This window comes from Pseudophryne corroboree, chromosome 1 (assembly GCF_028390025.1).
Source record: "Pseudophryne corroboree isolate aPseCor3 chromosome 1, aPseCor3.hap2, whole genome shotgun sequence".
Lineage (NCBI taxonomy): Eukaryota > Metazoa > Chordata > Amphibia > Anura > Myobatrachidae > Pseudophryne > Pseudophryne corroboree.
The window spans coordinates 750801611-750821936 of record NC_086444.1 but is presented as its reverse complement, the minus strand read 5'-3'; the positions used below and the strand labels follow the sequence as shown (position 1 = coordinate 750821936).

At 42.7% G+C, this 20326-nt stretch overlaps 1 protein-coding gene across 1 annotated transcript; it reads left to right on the top strand.

The window, feature by feature from the left end:
- The first annotated feature begins 366 nt into the window (after positions 1-366).
- EPGN (epithelial mitogen) lies at positions 367-5961 on the top strand. Its single transcript, XM_063955574.1, has 3 exons — positions 367-436; positions 3273-3387; positions 5634-5961. The coding sequence occupies exons 1-3, from the start codon at positions 367-369 to the stop codon at positions 5959-5961; spliced, it is 513 nt and encodes a 170-aa protein (XP_063811644.1).
- The last annotated feature ends 14365 nt before the right edge of the window (positions 5962-20326 follow it).

Below are 20326 nucleotides of genomic sequence, written 5' to 3'. Positions count from 1 at the left end.
ACCAAAAAAAACATGTTTTAAATTTTTTTTATTAGATTCCCCCACCAAAGTGTGGCGAATTGAAAATGACGAATTTACTGTCTCAAAGCACTGTTGTCGAATTTCCAAACTTCAATTGAATATACTTTTGGCGAATTGCTGCATTTGTACCATTGCAGAAATGTCGAATTTGACAAATGTCGAATTTCAAAAAGTCGAATTTTGAAAGTCCGTTTTTTTGACGGAAAGTACTGAATTGCATTGTCGATTTTTTTTTTTTGGGCGAAAAAGTCCAGTTTTTCGACAATTTCGGGAATTCGACCGCAATTGCATATACCCCTAAATGTGATACATGTGTGTTTCTCTTTGAATTCAAAATAAGCAGTGATGACCGTGTTAAGTGAAGAACCTTCCACTCCCCCTTCAGCAGAAGATAATGAAAGAAGTTTGACAAAAGGTATTTTTTTAAATATTCCCTTATCTTTTGTGTCTAAAATGAGGAAGTTCCAATTCACAATCAGACAAATCTTATTGAGAAACATATAGACTCATTGACATAATCCTGGTATTAAACTAAAGGCCCAAATTCTCAGGAAGTAGGGTATTCCCATTAGGAAAAAGGGAAAGCAAATATTTACTTTGTACAATCCACTATAATTTTTTTTTTTTTAAACAATATTTATTGATTAACTTTATTAATGAAATGTTACTTTAAAATTCTGGTGGCACCAGGATTTTTCGTTGTGGGGTTGAGCAGGGTTGAAGATCCATTAGCAGGTTTAAATAATAAATCTAAATCAATGAGGTTTCAGAAGTAATTATATTTTACGGAAACTGTAATCTTTCATGTTATAAACTCGTGCCTTGGAAGCTCCTAAGATATGTGAAGTTCCCTGGAGAACTGTGCATCAAGGAGATCACTTACCTATATGGTGATAAGTAACAGTGTTTGGGCTTGTGTGTGTATTGACACAGGTAATATATATAAGCATATACTTTGTCCTACCCACTTGATGTAAATGGCACAATAAGGCCGTGCTTATCTGTTCATATGATACCTCAGGGGCCCAGTTACTATGATTGAATGGACCAGTACCAGGAGCCAAGTTGGGCCAAGACAGTATTTACACTCTGTATTATGTTGTTTTTACTAGAATCTTCTCTGAATGTATATTGTTTATAAATGCTTTCTGCTTTGTATATTGATTATGAAGATGTTATCTGTATTGTATAGAAGTTATAAAGATACTCACTCTATTGTATGGAGGTCACAATAATGTTCTGTGTATTGTATAATATTTATTAAGATGTTCTCTGTATTGTAGATTAGTCATTAAGGTGCTTCCTATATTGTATGTGGTCCCTAGATACCTCACTGTATTGTATATCAGTCACTAGGAAGTACAGTATCATATAGTAATTAAAAATTAATTCTATATAGAGGTCGCAGGAATAGTCTCTGCATTGAATACAAATCAGATGGGGCAGGTAGATGTTATTGACAGTAACTCTACAACATTACATTTTTAATGTTTCATTGCCTATAAGACCACACCCACATTAGACAAACTACACCCTCATGTTTTCCATCACGTCCATTTTTCATTTGTGGCACACTGGTTGTAAAGTTTTGGTTGAATTTTTATGTTATATATGTGTTTTGTGGTCCAGTTTACTCACACAGTCCAAACAACATGCTGTTGGGTTAACTGGCTCCTCACAAATAATTACTATATAGGGTGTGTTTGTGTGTTAAGGAATGTCCTACTTTGCTTTATCATTTTTTTTACATTTACTAAAACAATCTTTTAAGCTGGCCATTCACTAGTAGGACTTATCAGACCTTCCAGTCACATGCGATTTCCCTTGAACTCCCCCGGCAGCTTCCCAGGAGTCCTTCCATACGATTTGGTACTTTATGTACTATTTTTACATGCAATATATTGCATGAAATTAAATCAAGCTGCTGCTGTGTAGGTGGGAGTGTCCAGAGAAATGCGAGTTAAGTGACTCATGCGACACATCGCATGCAATATATCGCAGGTACAAAAATACTCACGATGTGCACCGTATGGCATACGATTCCAATTAATCTATAGTGCTATACTTGCGATCTAAGGGCTCCGATCCGATGAGGTAAAACACATGCGATTTTCCACTTTTCATCTGATTTATCAGCCTGATGTGTCAAAATCAGATGAAATCCGCCAAAATCGCACTAATGTATGGGCACCTTTAAAGCATACTTTCTTAGGACTGTGTTATAGTGAATACTTCAGCTCAGATGGAGTAAGCTTAAAAAGCTCCGCTTCAAAGAAACCAGCGATATGTATGCGGGGATTGAGTAGTCTGAGCTCAGTATAAAATGATGTCAGTAATATTTATATTGTTTTCAACTGTGCAGTATTTGCGTTATTCAGAAATATATATTTTGTTTTCTATCTCAGAAATACCATCATAGAGATCTGTTAAACCTGATTACCTATAAATAGTTATATTGTACACAGATGGCCTACACTAAACACACACATTTCATTAAAAACTACAAACATCACTTTACCAAACTTTAGTGGCAAGTTTTCTTTATGAGTAGACAATTATAAATGCTTAGCCATAAGGCATACCTCCCAACTGTCCCAATTTTCGCGGGACAGTCCCGTTCTCTTGGGACCGTACCGCTGTCCCACCCGCAGGCCACAGTGTCCAGTGGTGGTGGAGGTGGGAGGGGGGGCGGGGTGCAGTTGGGAGGCTCCTGTCACTCACTGCTCTGCTTAGCGGTGCATGCGCGCAGCGTCTATTCACAGGAGCCAGAGGATCTGGGGGCATTCCAGCAGCTCCCAGAGCGCTGGCTATGCCCCAGCAGTGATGAAAATAAGAGGCATGGCTCGTGATCGCAACATTCCCACGAAGCCACGTCCTTTTTCATAGACCACGCCCCCTTTCCTGGTGCGCCTGGAAGACAGTCCCGCATTAGAGGGTCCGTATGTTGGGAGGTATACATAAGGTTATATTTACTAAATAGCGGGTTTTCACAGATCCTCGACAGCTTTGACTGCTGAGTTTAAAACAGTAATAGTAATAAATGCTACATCAGGCTTGCCTTGTATTTGCATATATTGCTGTTATTGGTCAAATCCACTGATAATCAACTAATTTGAATTTCACTGTTTAGTATATATACCGCATAAAGGATAAAATAAATGAAAATAAAAGTAATCTTTTTGAAGATAAAAGAGAAGAAAAAGTATGAAACATTACAAGCACTATTTTACTGATGTTTCCTATTTCATTAGATAGGGAATTGGAAAACATGACTCAAAGGGAGTTTCCGTGCCAGGAAGAATACTCCAGCTTTTGCATTAATGGGGTCTGTGTTTTTCATAAAGCTGTTGACACCCCAATATGCAGGTACTGTATGTCATATACTATACAAAAGAATAGTAATTATAACCTACGACAAGCTATTCATTGACATACCTGCAGTAATTCAAATTTGCTTGCGAGGGCTATGTAAATTTTTGCTGCAAAAATCCAGTGACCTATTGAATATGCCCACAGGTGTATGAGGACACATTTGTATGTTATACTTTTTTACATAACCCAGTGCTGTAGCAATTATTTCTTTTATTCTTATTCTGCATTTTCTAGATTTGTGTAAAATGGGTTTACATTACTAGAGCCCATACTTGTATTATAGACTAACATACAGCCCACTAGAAAAGGATTTTAAAACTGTATTTGGAATTCCATGAGCTGTGTAATAACTAAGAACTCAGCCCGTGGATTTGTACTTTTACAATATATTATCTTCACACAATGCCACAGGGGCTTTGCATATATTTATCATTTACAGAGCAAGATAAAAATATGTCCATATCATATACAATGACAGTGATCATAACACACAGCTACAGATGGAATACATACCAAATACCGGCAGTTGGGACCAACAGCGGCAACCTGACACTGAAGATCCCGACAGCAGACAGGGTAAGTATTTTTACCCTCCCCTGTCCCCTACCCTAACTCTAACCATTAAGGGGTGGTGGATATGGCTAACCCTCGGGGGTTGGCAACTATAGCTAACCATCCCCCTTAGTGCCTAACCCTCTCCCCTCCCCCGGGGACCTAACCCTAACCCTGAACCCCAATACTCACCTTCAGGATATCGGTGATCTGGCGCCGATCACCTGAGTGGTGTCGGTATTCCGGCGTCAGTTACATGTCCACCGGCATCCTGACCGCTGGGATGCTGAATACATCCCCTACAGACAGTCCTTCCCAGGGATTACTTACTGCATTTCTGTGTCACTTTTAGTGTCATTGATCCTTTTGTGTCGGCACAGGTCAGAGGAGTGTATCTGCATAGTTTACATTCCTCTCTTCTATCATGTGGGTGGATGATATGTAATAGAAGTCATATAGCTACCATGTGACCATTATAAATGTGTATGCTACTAGGTGTGTTCACCCATATTTATGCAGTATTCCTTAGAGATTGTTTATATAAAATGTAAGTCATTTTCACAAAAAATAAATTAAGTTTTAGAAGATTTTGGGATGGAGTTTAGAGAAGATTGTCCATAATATGGATGTTCCCATTTGGTTTTTTTTTATGGTTTAAAGAAACCGGGTATTTAATTGGACGGTGGCTATCTGTACAACAAAAATAACACAGTACCGCCGTATATTACAAAGAAGGGGTGCACTGGTCAGCAGGAGTCACTTCTATCATCAAGTACTGTTCCTCAGTCTATTAACGTCTGTCCGCCATTCCCATGCCATCGCCGTCTGCCACCCCCACGATCTTGATGTTAAGCATGGTAAACACACATGCTTTTATATTATATATTAACTGAAACAGATGACATCATATAAAGCCAAAGTCATTTTAAAGGTTAAATAATAAAAATATGAAATAATATAATAAATCAAATGAGTATTATGAGGTTTGTATACTTTCAACAAAACAAAAGCCAGATGAGCACATCATGACCTCATTTTGAGATAAAATAGGACAACTAAATCAGTTAAATAACACAGTTTATGAAATTCTCAACAATGACTTCAGCCAATACCTTTTGGCTTGCTGACATTTAAATTTGTTGGATGAGGTAAGCGTAGGTAAATTCATTGGAGACTACTGATGTTGAGTAAGTAAATAGATAAGAGGTTTGTATAAATTGAATAATGTCTGGTGAAGAGACAAATGGCAGCATACTAAAATAGCTAGGAGCACAGCTCAGGATAGTAAGAGTATATAGGCTCAAACAAACAGGGCACACCATTTAGGTATCTTGATGTGCTTGTAACGTCATATAATTTCTATTATAGTAGATTAGATTCTAATCTCTTAAAAAAATATATCTAAAAAACAGTTTCTGCAATGATGCCGAATGATACTAAAATGACAAACAAGAGCAACATTTGTGTTCTCTATATGATAGAATATTGTGTATACAGAGCTTTCCGATGGATTAATGTAACTGTATTGTGTTCCCCCTTCATAACGCTATTCTCTCTATTATATCACTTTTGGGCTGTGTTTGAAATGACATCATAATAACAGAGCACTGTACAGCAAGTATAATAGAGCAGATTAAACTACAGTATGCAACCAGCATATTATTTAGACCTCTGTTCTGTGCTTTTAGATGCTCATACGGCTATACAGGGGAAAGATGTGAACATGTCATTTTAGCAGCAACATACGGAAATGAAATGGAAACAACGTATATTGCTATTGGAATAGCAGTAGGATTGTTGATAAGTGGATTGATTGCCTTTATCTGGTGCTACAGAGAAAAACGGTATGAAAAGAAACGAAATTGTCACGTACTGTCTAGTTACTGCAAAAGTGAGTTTTCGTTGGGTATAATGTGGAATGGTACTATGCACCAGTTACAAGATATCTGTGATGGGTTCTTCCTCCCATCATTTGTTGTCCTAGCTGAATTCTCTCTGCTCATTGATACTTGGTAAACTTTGTCATTCTCATGATCTTAATATACAGTAGATCAATATACAGATATTTTAAAAAACACTTGTTTGTAATTCATTATTGTATTTCTAGTTGTAGTTTAGAATGATCAGCAGAAATATGAATGATAGTACTTGCTTATATTATACTAGCTGAAGTTCCCCGCGTTGCCTGAGTTTAATTCTTCATGTTCTTAAGTTGTCAATGAGTTAGATGTAACTGTCAACATTTTAACAATAATTAGCAACTCTTCCAACACACCCATGAGGTGGCTGCCCAGTGTCTTTTTTTCCCCCGGGGGAGGGGGTATCGCCAGTAGCCCTGATCCCCAGCTTACCTATGTGTTCAGTTTTATAATCACTTTTACATTGTGAGATGGGTTTAAACTTCTGTTACCAATGTTGCTGTTCCAAAGATTTTGGGTACACAATATTTTTTGTCTTCCCACCTCCATTTCTGTCAGAATGCTCCAGAACACCGTTCCTGAAGGTCTGGTGAAAAATGAAGTCACCAGGAATGGCATTCCGGAACATCCTGGCCGTCGTCGCTGAAAGGATTTTTTTTATGTGGTTGGTCGGGTGCCGGCAGATGCCCAGGTTGCATAGAAATAGCCCCTGTAGCAGCTTGGGACCACAGGGTGCTGCTGCAGTGTAAATAAACCCACCCAAAATGGCCACTGCGGAGCAGGAGACAGATGCTAGAGGTCAAGTAGGGTATCTAGCACCTGTCTCCTGCTCCGTGGTGGCTATTTTGGGTGGACTTTTTTTTAACACAATGGGCTCCCCCACAGTCAATGGTGCATCCAAGCCACTATGGGGGCTTCATAAAAATGCAGCCCCCCACAGCCCACTGTGCTCTCTGTAGAGAAGAGAATCCCCTTGGAAATGAGCAGTAAACCCCTTGGTATCGAGCATGAGAGCCCTGTCAGTGGGAATAAAACCCTTGGTAACAAGCAAGAAACCCCTTGGCAATGAGCATGAGACCCCTGGCAGTGAGCAGGGAAACCCCTTGGCTATGAGCAGGAGACCCCTTTACAATGTGTATGAGACATCGGCAGCAGGAATGAAACCCTTGGTAACAAGCAACAAACTTCTTGGCAATGAGCATGAGACCCCCAGCAGTGGGAATGAAACCCTTGGCAACAAACAAGAAGTGCCTTGGAAATGAGCATGAGACCCCTGGCAGCGAACAGGTAAACCCCTTGGCAATGAGCATGATACCCCTGGCAGTGAGCAGGGAAACCTCTTGGCAATGAGCATGAGACCCCTGGCAGCAAAGAGGGAAACCCCTTGGCAATGAGCAGGAAAGCCCTTGGCAATGAGTAGGAAACCTCTTGGCAACAACCATGAGACACCTGGCAGCAAGCAGGGAAACCCCTTGACAATAAGCATGATACCCCTGGCAGTGAGCAGGGAAACCCCTTGGCAATAAGTATGAGACCCCTGGCAGCAAACAGGGAAACTTGGCAATAAGTAGGAAAGCCCTTTGAGTAGGAAACTCCTTGGCAACAAACATGAGACCCCTCGCAGCAAGCATGGAACCCTTGACAATGAGCATGAGACCCTGACAATGAGCAGGTAATTTAAAAGTAATTAGAAGCCTTACTGTGGGGCATCATTTGTAAGGGGCATTATTGTGTGTGGGGCATAACTGTGTGTGGCATATTGTGTAATGGGCATTACGGTGTGTGGCATAATGTGTAATGGGCATTACAGTGTGTGGCATATTGTGTAATAAGTGATAAATTGTGTGACAAATTGTGTAATGGGCATTATGGTGTTTCATTGTGTAATGGGCATTATGGTGTCTGGCATAATGTGTAATGGGCATTAAGGAGTGTGGCATAATGTGTAATGGGCATTACAGTGTGTGGCATAATGTGTAATGGGCATTATGGTGTGTGGCATATTGTGTAAGGGGCATTACTATAAGGATAAAAATTGATAAATAATGTAAGGAGTATGAATCAGGATTTTTATTTTTCCTGTGGTGGCCAATGTATGGGTGTGCATTTTGCAAAACTGGGGTATAAGGTAGTCTTTTCCTGCAAGACCATGCCCATTGCAGCAAGGCCACGCCCCTTACAGCAAGGCCAAGCCCCTTTTGAGGGGTGCACTGCAGGCAAATTCTTTATTTTTACATAGGAAAAGGCTTTATTGTTACAAAGGTGATCTGCCCACTGTAGCTCCTATCACATTTCCCCACAGCTCCGCCCACTGCTGCCCACCCCCAGGAGCTCCTGAACCATTTTTTCTACAAATACAGCACTGTATATATATATATATATATATATAAATATATATATATATATATATATATATAGTTGGTATTGGTATCGGCGTCACTCAGCAGTCTTGTTATGCAGTTTAAAAGATGCCTTTATTTACAGGTGTAAATAAAGGCACCTTTTAAAATGCATAACAAGACTGCTGAGTGACGCCGATATCAATACCGACTATGTTGAGTGTGCAAGCTCATGGATGGCACCGCAGCAAGTAACGTTATACCCCACTAAGAGTGCCGGACGTCTGGGTGAAAATATATATATATATATATATATATATATAAATCTTCAGTATTTAATTAGTGTAGTGTTAAAAGAGAAGAAGACGTTTTGTGCCTATCTTAGTATTATTTCTTGGTCATACTACGATGACGAGACCATCATCATTTTGTATCAATTCAACATGTAGAGCAGTGTTTCCCAACCGCGGTCCTTAAGGCACACTAACAGTCCTGGTTTTAGTGATATCCAGGCTTGAACACAGGTGACTTAATTAGTACCTCAGTTATTTTGATTTAACCATCTGTGCTGAAGCCTGGATATCACTAAAACCTGCAATGTTGGTGTGCCTTGAGGACCGCAGTTGGGAATGCCTGATGTAGAGAGAAAGCAACAACATAGTGTGCACTGACTTGCCATACATCAATTTAAACTGAAAAAAATCAATCAGTAATATGAAGCACCATAGGCATAATTAGGAACACCCCAGTCCTTAGTCAAATAAAACACAAGAGGTGGGTACCACACTTACATGTTGAATTCATACAAAATGATGAGGGTCATCATCGTCTTATGACCAATAAACAATACTAAGCTAAGCATACAGCTTATTCCTCTCTTTTACCACTGCACTAATTGAATACTGAATTATATAGTATTTAACACACTAGTAGGTGCTCTTCCCTCCTCCACAATCACCTTCTCTTGTAATTGGGACTTACCATCATAATATTGGTTAAAGAGCTGCCACTCACTTAGGGGTGAGGAGTGTATATTAGTGGTGCACTCATCACCAATTTATCAATAAAACTAAAGTGTTTAGTATTAATGGAGTATCCAATTAATCATCCACTATCTTGTATATATTTTCAAACAAAATATATGACAAAGACAACCTGCATAAACACAAAATACAGTTTTAAAAAGATAATTATATTCATTGAAGGAAAAAACTCAGCCAACACCAACTGGTCCTTTGTGAAGTAGTAAATGTCCCCTCAATTATTAATTCAACTAATGAACCAAATTGAATTGTTAATTGGGTTCATTTATACTAGGCACAATCAGGCTTGAATACTGCCAGCCCTATTGAATCTAAACATCACTCTAAGGCACTGGTATTTCAAAGAGCTAATGTTTTAAAATGGAGAAAACGTGGAACAGTGGGGACTGCCCTACCAAATTTTTTTCTAGAGCACTTTAATTACTCATCCAGGAAGTCACATAAGAAGAACTCATACAAACTTCTAAGGACTTAGTTAATGTTAGTACTCATGATTCCAACATACTGTAAGAAAGAGACTGGAAAAAAATGCTATCCATGGGAAAGTTGCTATCTGCTAACCAAGAGGAACATAAAGACTCGTCCCACATTTGTCATGACCCCAAAACTTTTTGAACTACTTTTTTGCAGACCGAATAGTCAAAATGGAACTTTTCGGAAGACATAGGTACCGTTACATCTCGCGTAAAGCTAACACAGCATTCCACGATGCAAACATCATACCAACAATTAAACATGGAGGAGCTAGTGATGGTGTGGGTATGCTTTGCTGCTTCAGGACCTGGGCATCTTTTCATTACTGACATAATCATGAACTCTGCTCTCTATCAGAAAATTGTGAGGAAGAATGTTTGTTTATCAGTCAATGGACTGAAGCTCAAGTGTAATTGGGTAATGCAGCAAGACATTTATCTGAAGACCAAGAGCAAGCCCATCTATGAATGGCTCAAAAGAAACAAACTTAAGGTTTTAGAGTGGCCTAGTCAAAGTTCTGAGATGCTTTTGAGGACTTTGCCTGGGCAGGTCATGTTTGAAAACTCTTCAATGTGACTGAATTAATGCTTTTTTAAAGATCCAAGAACTTTGAACTAAAAAACAATCTATTCAATTTCTTTAAAATTTTAAATGGTTCAATGAATCTAGGGCCAAATTTATTAGAGGGCTGACAAAGCTTAATATTTCTAATAAAAAGCCATATCAGTTTCTTCCAGTCTCCAAAACTGATCCACAAAAAGTTTAAGTGATATACAGTATGAACCTCTCAAGAAATTGTGACCAAGCAATCTTCCCAGTCACCAGATAAAGGCTAAATATTATAGCCCCTGAAATTGCGGAGGTGCAGGACTTTGTGTGAGTCTGCCCATTTTTTTAAAGCAGCAATCACTTACAATCAAAACCAACCCTGAGCTTGGGTGTATTCAGGGGATAGCCCACAAATAATAATTGAAAAAATATGCTCCTATATGTTTTTGGTTATTTATGATGTTATGAAACTCATACACAAGATACATTATCAAACACAATTTAACAAGGCTTTCACCTATAGCAAGCCCAGTTCCCAGCATGAGATCTGCTATTAGATGATTATAAAGTACATAAAGGGCCTGTGACTTGAAGCACCCAAAACACACAGTACACAAAATAGAGAACATTGGTGACAAGGCAAATGAGGAGAGTCTGAAAAGGCAAGAAGACACATTTGTTTACCTGCTGTTACTAACAATAGTAAAAAAGTCACTCTAGCAAAGGATTAGTTATATTGGAGGAGCAGGTATTTGGAGAGTAGGGATGTCACTCCTGTAAAAGATTAGTTATATTGGGAAAGAGATAACACTCCTGTCAGGGGCATTTTAACAGTTAAGGGGGCCCATGTGCACCTCCAGGTGGGCCCAGTAGTCTCCGGCATTATGTCAGAATCTACTGCGCATGCCCATGTATCCGGAAACATGTCTGTTCCGGAGACCAATTTGACAATTATGTTGCTCCTGTAAAAAAAAAGTTATATTGGGAGAGTAGGGGTGTCACTCCTGTAAGAAATTAGTTACTTTGGAAGAGTAGAGATATCACTCCTGTAATCGATTAATTATATTTGGACAGTGGACCTATTACTTCTGGATATTACTCCTGGATATTACTCCTGTAAAATATTAGTTATATTTGCAGAGTAGATATGTCACTCCTGTAATAGATTAGTTATATTTGGAGAGAAGAGCGGTCACTCCTGTAATAGATTAGTTATATTTGGAGAGAAGAGCAGTCACTCCTGTAAATTATTAGTAATATTTGAAGAGAAGTGCAGTCTATCCTGTAAATTATTAGTTATATTTGGAGAGAAGAGCTTTCACACCTGTAAATAATTAGTTATATTTGGAGAGGAGAGCGGTCACTCCTGTTACAGATTAGTTATATTTGGAGAGATAAATAGAAGAATGAAAAGAAGTGAACTGTAATAATTTTTTTCTGAAATGTTGGATGAGTAAATGGGTAAAATCTCTTAATAACCAGCCCTAACAGTAGTGCCCATTATTAACCCACTAATTGAAGTAATTCAATGTAAAGCACCACCAGTAGTGGTAATACCACATAATAAGTCATATGTAGCAATGATGTCCAGTAATACATGTCATATGAAAGACAAGTATAACACTAATGTATACTAATTGTCCTAAGATAAGACAATAACTCCGGTGATTTGACAAAGGGGGTAATTCAGACCTGATCGCTAGGCTGCGTTTTGTCACAGCCTGTGATCAGATCTGAACTGCGCATGCGTATGCACCGCAATGCGAAGGCACAATGAACCGCAGCAACGGGGATCACCAGTCAGCGACGGGATTGTGCAAAATTTCCGAATGCACTGGAAAGAGCGTTTGTGGGTGGCAACTGATCGTTTTCAAGGAGTTGCATTTGGAGGGAGGTATTCTGACATCAGCTCCGGTCCCGATCATCGCAGCGGCTGAGTATGTCCTGGCCTAAGCAGAAACTGCACAAACTGATGTTTGTGCAGTTCTGCTAAAAATGCGATCTACACCTGTACACACTCCACACCCTCCCCCTGTAGGCGGTGACTACCTGATCGCAGGGATGCAAAAACTGCACCCTAGCTATCAGCCTATGAATTTCCCCCAAAGAGACTGGCACTGCAATTACCAATATATCCACCAGGCCTGGTAGAGGAAAAAATGAGACACGTATAGCTGCCAGTCACATCTCTATTCTAAAAAATACTTTCCAGGGAAGGCATGTTTGAAATTATAGCCACACCATTTCAACAGCAACCTGTATAATGAAAGGCTAACGCCTCTCCTCACCTCTGTGGGGGAATTCAAGTGCTTAGATGGCGCCCAAAGGAGCAATTCAAATGTCCTGACATTACTGTTATGTTATTCTGTCATTTTGACAGGCTAGTAACTAGTACAAACATAAAAAGTAATTCATACATTTATAAAATAAGAATTTACTTACCGATAATTCTATTTCTCATAGTCCGTAGTGGATGCTGGGGACTCCGAAAGGACCATGGGGATAGCGGCTCCGCAGGAGACTGGGCACAAAAGTAAAAGCTTTAGGACTACCTGGTGTGCACTGGCTCCTCCCCCTATAACCCTCCTCCAAGCCTCAGTTAGGATACTGTGCCCGGACGAGCGTACACAATAAGGAAGGATTTTGAATCCCGGGTAAGACTCATACCAGCCACACCAATCACACCGTACAACTTGTGATCTGAACCCAGTTAACAGCATGATAACAGAGGAGCCTCTGAAAAGATGGCTCACAACAATAATAACCCGATTTTTGTAACAATAACTATGTACAAGTATTGCAGACAATCCGCACTTGGGATGGGCGCCCAGCATCCACTACGGACTATGAGAAATAGAATTATCGGTAAGTAAATTCTTATTTTCTCTGACGTCCTAGTGGATGCTGGGGACTCCGAAAGGACCATGGGGATTATACCAAAGCTCCCAAACGGGCGGGAGAGTGCGGATGACTCTGCAGCACCGAATGAGAGAACTCCAGGTCCTCCTCAGCCAGGGTATCAAATTTGTAGAATTTAGCAAACGTGTTTGCCCCTGACCAAGTAGCTGCTCGGCAAAGTTGTAAAGCCGAGACCCCTCGGGCAGCCGCCCAAGATGAGCCCACTTTCCGTGTGGAATGGGCTTTTACAGATTTTGGCTGTGGCAGGCCTGCCACAGAATGTGCAAGCTGAATTGTACTACAAATCCAACGAGCAATAGTCTGCTTAGAAGCAGGAGCACCCAGCTTGTTGGGTGCATACAGGATAAACAGCGAGTCAGATTTTCTGACTCCAGCCGTCCTGGAAACATATATTTTCAGGGCCCTGACTACGTCCAGCAACTTGGAATCTTCCAAGTCCCTAGTAGCCGCAGGCACCACAATAGGCTGGTTTAAGTGAAATGCTGAAACCACCTTAGGGAGAAATTGAGGACGAGTCCTCAATTCTGCCCTGTCCGAATGAAAAATTAGGTAAGGGCTTTTATAGGATAAAACCGCCAATTCTGAGACACGCCTGGCTGAAGCCAGGGCTAACAGCATTACCACTTTCCATGTGAGATATTTTAAGTCCACAGTGGTGAGTGGTTCAAACCAATGTGATTTTAGGAATCCCAAAACTACATTGAGATCCCAAGGTGCCACTGGAGGCACAAAAGGAGGCTGTATATGCAGTACCCCCTTGACAAACGTCTGAACTTCAGGAACTGAAGCTAGTTCTTTTTGGAAGAATATTGACAGGGCCGAAATTTGAACCTTAATGGACCCTAATTTTAGGCCCATAGACAGTCCTGTTTGCAGGAAATGCAGGAAACGACCCAGTTGAAATTCCTCTGTAGGGGCCTTCCTGGCCTCACACCACGCAACATATTTACGCCATATACGGTGATAATGTTGCACAGTTACCTCCTTCCTGGCTTTGATCAGGGTAGGGATGACTTCATCCGGAATGCCTTTTTCCTTCAGGATCCGGCGTTCAACCGCCATGCCGTCAAACGCAGCCGCGGTAAGTCTTGGAACAGACATGGTCCCTGCTGGAGCAGGTCCTTTCTTAGAGGTAGAGGCCACGGGTCTTCCGTGAGCATCTCTTGAAGTTCCGGGTACCAAGTCCTTCTTGGCCAATCCGGAGCCACGAGTATAGTCCTTACTCCTCTCCTTCTTATGATTCTCAGTACCTTGGGTATGAGAGGCAGAGGAGGGAACACATACACTGACTGGTACACCCACGGTGTTACCAGAGCGTCCACAGCTATTGCCTGAGGGTCCCTTGACCTGGCGCAATATCTGTCCAGTTTTTTGTTGAGGTGGGACGCCATCATGTCCACCTTTGGTTTTTTCCAACGGTTCACAATCATGTGGAAGACTTCTGGGTGAAGTCCCCACTCCCCCGGGTGGAGGTCGTGTCTGCAGAGGAAGTCTGCTTCCCAGTTGTCCACTCCCGGAATGAACACTGCTGACAGTGCTATCACATGATTTTCCGCCCAGCGAAGAATCCTTGCAACTTCCGTCATTGCCCTCCTGCTTCTTGTGCCGCCCTGTCTGTTTACGTGGGCGACTGCCGTGATGTTGTCCGACTGGATCAACACCGGCTGACCCTGAAGCAGAGGCCTTGCCTGACTTAGGGCATTGTAAATGGCCCTTAGTTCCAGGATATTTATGTGAAGTGACGTTTCCGTGCTTGACCACAAGCCCTGGAAATTTCTTCCCTGTGTGACTGCTCCCCAGCCTCTCAGGCTGGCATCCGTGGTCACCAGGACCCAGTCCTGAATGCCGAATCTGTGGCCCTCTTGAAGATGAGCACTCTGTAACCACCACAGGAGAGACACCCTTGTCCTTGGAGACAGGGTTATCCGCTGATGCATTTGAAGATGCGATCCGGACCATTTGTCCAGCAGATCCCACTGAAAAGTTCTTGCGTGGAATCTGCCGAATGGAATCGCTTCGTAAGAAGCCACCATTTTTCCCAGGACCCTTGTGCATTGATGCACTGACACTTTTCCTGGTTTTAGGAGGTTCCTGACTAGGTCGGATAACTCCCTGGCTTTCTCCTCCGGGAGAAACACCTTTTTCTGTACTGTGTCCAGAATCATCCCTAGGAACAGCAGACGTGTCGTCGGAATCAGCTGCGATTTTGGAATATTTAGAATCCATCCGTGCTGTCGAAGTACTACTTGAGATAGTGCTACTCCGACCTCTAACTGTTCTCTGGACCTTGCCCTTATCAGGAGATCGTCCAAGTAAGGGATAATTAAGACGCCTTTTCTTCGAAGAAGAATCATCATTTCGGCCATTACCTTGGTAAAGACCCGCGGTGCCGTGGACAATCCAAACGGCAGCGTCTGAAACTGATAGTGACAGTTCTGTACCACAAACCTGAGGTACCCTTGGTGAGAAGGGCAAATTGGGACATGGAGGTAAGCATCCTTGATGTCCAGAGACACCATATAGTCCCCTTCTTCCAGGTTCACTATCACTGCTCTGAGTGATTCCATCTTGAATTTGAACCTTTGTATGTAAGTGTTCAAGGATTTCAGATTTAAAATAGGTCTCACCGAGCCGTCCGGCTTCGGTACCACAAACAGCGTGGAATAATACCCTTTTCCCTGTTGTAGGAGGGGTACCTTGATTATCACCTGCTGGGAATACAGCTTGTGAATGGCTTCCAATACCGCCTCCCTGTCGGGGGGAGACGTTGGTAAAGCAGACTTCAGGAACCGGCGAGGGGGAGACGTCTCGAATTCCAATTTGTACCCCTGAGATACTACCTGCAGGATCCAGGGGTCCACTTGCGAGTGAGCCCACTGCGCGCTGAAATTCTTGAGACGGGCCCCCACCGTGCCTGAGTCCGCTTGTAAGGCCCCAGCGTCATGCTGAGGACTTGGCAGAAGCGGGGGAGGGCTTCTGTTCCTGGGAAGAAGCTGTCTGCTGCAGTCTTTTTCCCCTTCCTCTGCCCCGGGGCAGATATGAGTTGCCTTTTGCCCGCTTGCCCTTATGGGGACGAAAGGACTGAGCCTGAAAAGACGGTGTCTTTTTCTGCTGAGAGGTGACCTGGGGTAAAAAGGTGGATTTCCCAGCCGTTGCCGTGGCCACCAGGTCCGATAGACCGACCCCAAATAACTCCTCCCCTTTATACGGCAATACTTCCATATGCCGTTTGGAATCCGCATCACCTGACCACTGTCGCGTCCATAACCCTCTTCTGGCAGAAATGGACAGCGCACTTACTCTTGATGCCAGAGTGCAAATATCCCTCTGTGCATCTCGCATATATAGAAATGCATCCTTTAAATGCTCTATAGTTAACAATATATTGTCCCTGTCCAGGGTATCAATATTTTCAGTCAGGGAATCCGACCAAGCCACCCCAGCACTGCACATCCAGGCTGAGGCGATTGCTGGTCGCAGTATAATACCAGTATGTGTGTATATACATTTTAGGATATTTTCCAGCTTCCTATCAGCTGGTTCCTTGAGGGCGGCCGTATCAGGAGACGGTAACGCCACTTGTTTTGATAAGCGTGTGAGCGCCTTATCTACCCTAGGGGTGTTTCCCAACGCGCCCTAACCTCTGGCGGGAAAGGGTATAATGCCAATAATTTTTTAGAAATTAGCAGTTTTTTATCGGGGGAAACCCACGCTTCATCGCACACCTCATTTAATTCATCTGATTCTGGAAAAACTACGGGTAGTTTTTTCACACCCCACATAATACCCTTTTTTGTGGTACTTGTAGTATCAGAAATGTTCAAAACCTCCTTCATTGCCGTGATCATGTAACGTGTGGCCCTACAGGAAAATACGTTTGTTTCCTCACCGTCGACACTGGAGTCAGTGTCAGTGTCTGTGTCGACCACCTGAGGTAACGGGCGCTTTAGAGCCCCTGACGGTGTTTGAGACGCCTGTACAGGTATTAACTGATTTGCCGGCTGTCTCATGTCGTCAACAGTCTTTTGTAAAGTGCTGACACTATCACGTAATTCCTTCCATAAGACCATCCAGTCAGGTGTCGACTCCCTAGGGGGTGACATCACTAATACAGGCAATTGCTCCGCCTCCATACCATTTTCCTCCTCATACATGTCGACACAACGTACCGACACACAGCACACACACACAGGGAATGCTCTGATAGAGGACAGGACCCCACTAGCCCTTTGGGGAGACAGAGGGAGAGTTAGCCAGCACACACCAGAGCGCTATATATATACAGGGATAACCTTATATAAGTGTTTTTCCCTTATATAGCTGCTGTATAGATTTATCTGCCAAATTAGTGCCCCCCCTCTCTTGTTTTACCCTGTTTCTGTAGTGCAGGACTGCAGGGGAGAGTCAGGGAGCTTCCCTCCAACGGAGCTGTGAGGAAAAAATGGCGCCAGTGTGCTGAGGAGATAGGCTCCGCCCCCTTCTCGGCGGCCTTTCTCCCGCTTTTTTAAGGAAAAAATTGGCAGGGGTTAAATACATCCATATAGCCCAGGAGCTATATGTGATGTATTTTTTGCCATATAAGGTGTTTTTATTGCGTCTCAGGGCGCCCCCCCCAGCGCCCTGCACCCTCAGTGACCGGAGTGTGAAGTGTGCTGAGAGCAATGGCGCACAGCTGCGGTGCTGTGCGCTACCTTATTGAAGACAGGACGTCTTCTGCCGCCGATTTTCCGGACCTCTTCAGTCTTCTGGCTCTGTAAGGGGGCCGGCGGCACGGCTCTGGGACCCATCCATGGCTGGGCCTGTGATCGTCCCTCTGGAGCTAATGTCCAGTAGCCTAAGAAGCCCAATCCACTCTGCACGCAGGTGAGTTCGCTTCTTCTCCCCTTAGTCCCTCGGTGCAGTGAGCCTGTTGCCAGCAGGTCTCACTGAAAATAAAAAACCTACTTTAAACTTTTACTCTAAGCAGCTCAGGAGAGCCCCTTAGTATGCACCCTTCTCGTTCGGGCACAAAAATCTAACTGAGGCTTGGAGGAGGGTCATAGGGGGAGGAGCCAGTGCACACCAGGTAGTCCTAAAGCTTTTACTTTTGTGCCCAGTCTCCTGCGGAGCCGCTATCCCCATGGTCCTTTCGGAGTCCCCAGCATCCACTAGGACGTCAGAGAAAGCATGGTTTATGTTTACACAAAATAAATACTCTGCTGTGATTGGGATTGTTCTAAGTTTGATGGTGAATCCCCTCTGGCAGCCTAACACTGTCAGTGTGGAGTACTTACAGTCAGTGGCAGTTCTAGAGGCGGGGCAAGCAGGGCATCCGCCCAGGGCGCTATGGTCTGAGGGCGCAGCCGCAGTCATCCTCCAGGTGCTCACCCACTCTCGTCTGCCACCAGCCTATGTCCTGCCCACAGTCACAGCCTCTGCTGTCTGGGAGCAGGAAAAGGATGGCTGAGAGATTTGGGTGGATTATTTTGTTTCTGTGCAGGGTAAATACTGGCTGCTTTATTTTTACGCTGCAATTTAGATTTCAGTTTGAACACACCCCACCGAAATCTAACTCTCTCTGCACATGTTACATCTGCCCCCCCTGCAGTGCACATGGTTTTGCCCAACTGCTGACAAATTTGCTGCTGTGATCAACTCTGAATTAGGCCCCTTGTGAGGTATCTTCAGCTTGAACTGAAGCCAGTACAACAGAATACACCTGCAAGTGACTAGTAATGCAGAACAAACGTAGTCACCTACAGTTGTATAAACTGGCTGATTTTCCTTTGGGGGCTGATGTGATTTCATATTTTGCCTTGAGGGCAGCTTTAAAAATGCTAGAAATGTGTCTGCAAATGCAACAATTGTATATATAATTACAGATTTTTGTAAATGGTTTTATTCACCTAATGTAGTGCACACACTTTATTTCTATTGCTTTACCTTTGCTTTATTCCATAATTACTGCTATTTAAAATATTATTTCTTTCAGATGCAAAAAGTCAACCCCAAATTATGGAATGTGCAATGGAGAGGAAACACTATAATGTTGAATGTGTAATCTGGCTGTAATTAAAAATGGACAATGACATTTTCACTCCACAGTTAAAAGAATTCTCTGCGATGACCTTGACCTAGCAGCCACTTACGGTCATACTTTTATTAGCCTGCGTCCACTTATGCAGCTGCTGAGCAGGTTGTAGTTAATTCTCCCCTAAGAGACTGTTAAAGTGTTCAACTGCAAGGCTCAAACATGTTTATGTGATAGGGATCTAAATGGCGAAATCTCCTTTTTTTTAAAATGTTTTCTGTTTATGTTTTTATAATAATGCCGACTACAGCCTTCAAAGGAAAGCAAAGGATAAGATATTGTTGGCATGTTATTGTATTGGATTGAGTCTCTACAGAACGACTTATTTAAACTGAAATTTTGGACCTCTAAATAGAGCATGAGGTTTGATATAGAAAATGTAAAGTCATGCACTTTGGGACTACACATAATCATGCACTGTATAAATTAAAGGGGGAAAATCTAGGAGAAACAGTGGTTTAAAAAGATTTGGCGGTGCTCACACTGGGCGTTGTTGCCCAGCGTGTATGCACAGTGATGATCGTGAACATCGCTGGCAGGAAAATAGCTCAGTGCATACACACAGAGCTATTTTCCCTGTGCCCAGCATGTTCACGTGGGAGTGAAGCACTTTCCACAGTAGAAGACTGTAGAAAGTGCATCACTCGGCTGATCAAACAGCCTGACGGACGGCGTCAGCCAGCGATGATGCGGGAGCGTGCATCAGTATCACCGTTCATCACCCACCCATACACACTGCCCGAGTTTGAGCTCAAAGTAGCTCAAAATGCCAAAAGTTAGCTAATTTGAGCTCAAAATCGCCCAGTGTGTATGGGCTTAGTCAGTGCTTAAAGTGGTCCTAGAGAGGTGGTGGAACTCAACCCCCTCCCCACGGTGCCCATGTAATAAAGGTATTGCGCACGCCTACGGCGCGCGCAGCAAAAAGGGGGTGTGGCCTCAAAAAGAAAGGGGCGTGGTCACACAATAGTAATAATGCCCACAGTAGTAGTACCCAAGTGGAAATTTTGAAGTGGGGGTATGGAAAAGTGAAGGGTGCAATTATGTGCGCGCCGAAAGCGCGCGCACTCC

What these genes read in the sequence shown, in the direction of transcription:
- EPGN (XM_063955574.1), top strand. Translation starts at nt 367, where the DNA reads ATGACCGTGTTAAGTGAAGAACCTTCCACTCCCCCTTCAGCAGAAGAT. An exon ending in TGAAAGAAGTTTGACAAAAG is followed by an intron (nt 437 to 3,272) that starts GTATTTTTTTAA and finishes CTATTTCATTAG; the next exon opens with ATAGGGAATTGGAAAACATG. An exon ending in GTTGACACCCCAATATGCAG is followed by an intron (nt 3,388 to 5,633) that starts GTACTGTATGTC and finishes CTGTGCTTTTAG; the next exon opens with ATGCTCATACGGCTATACAG.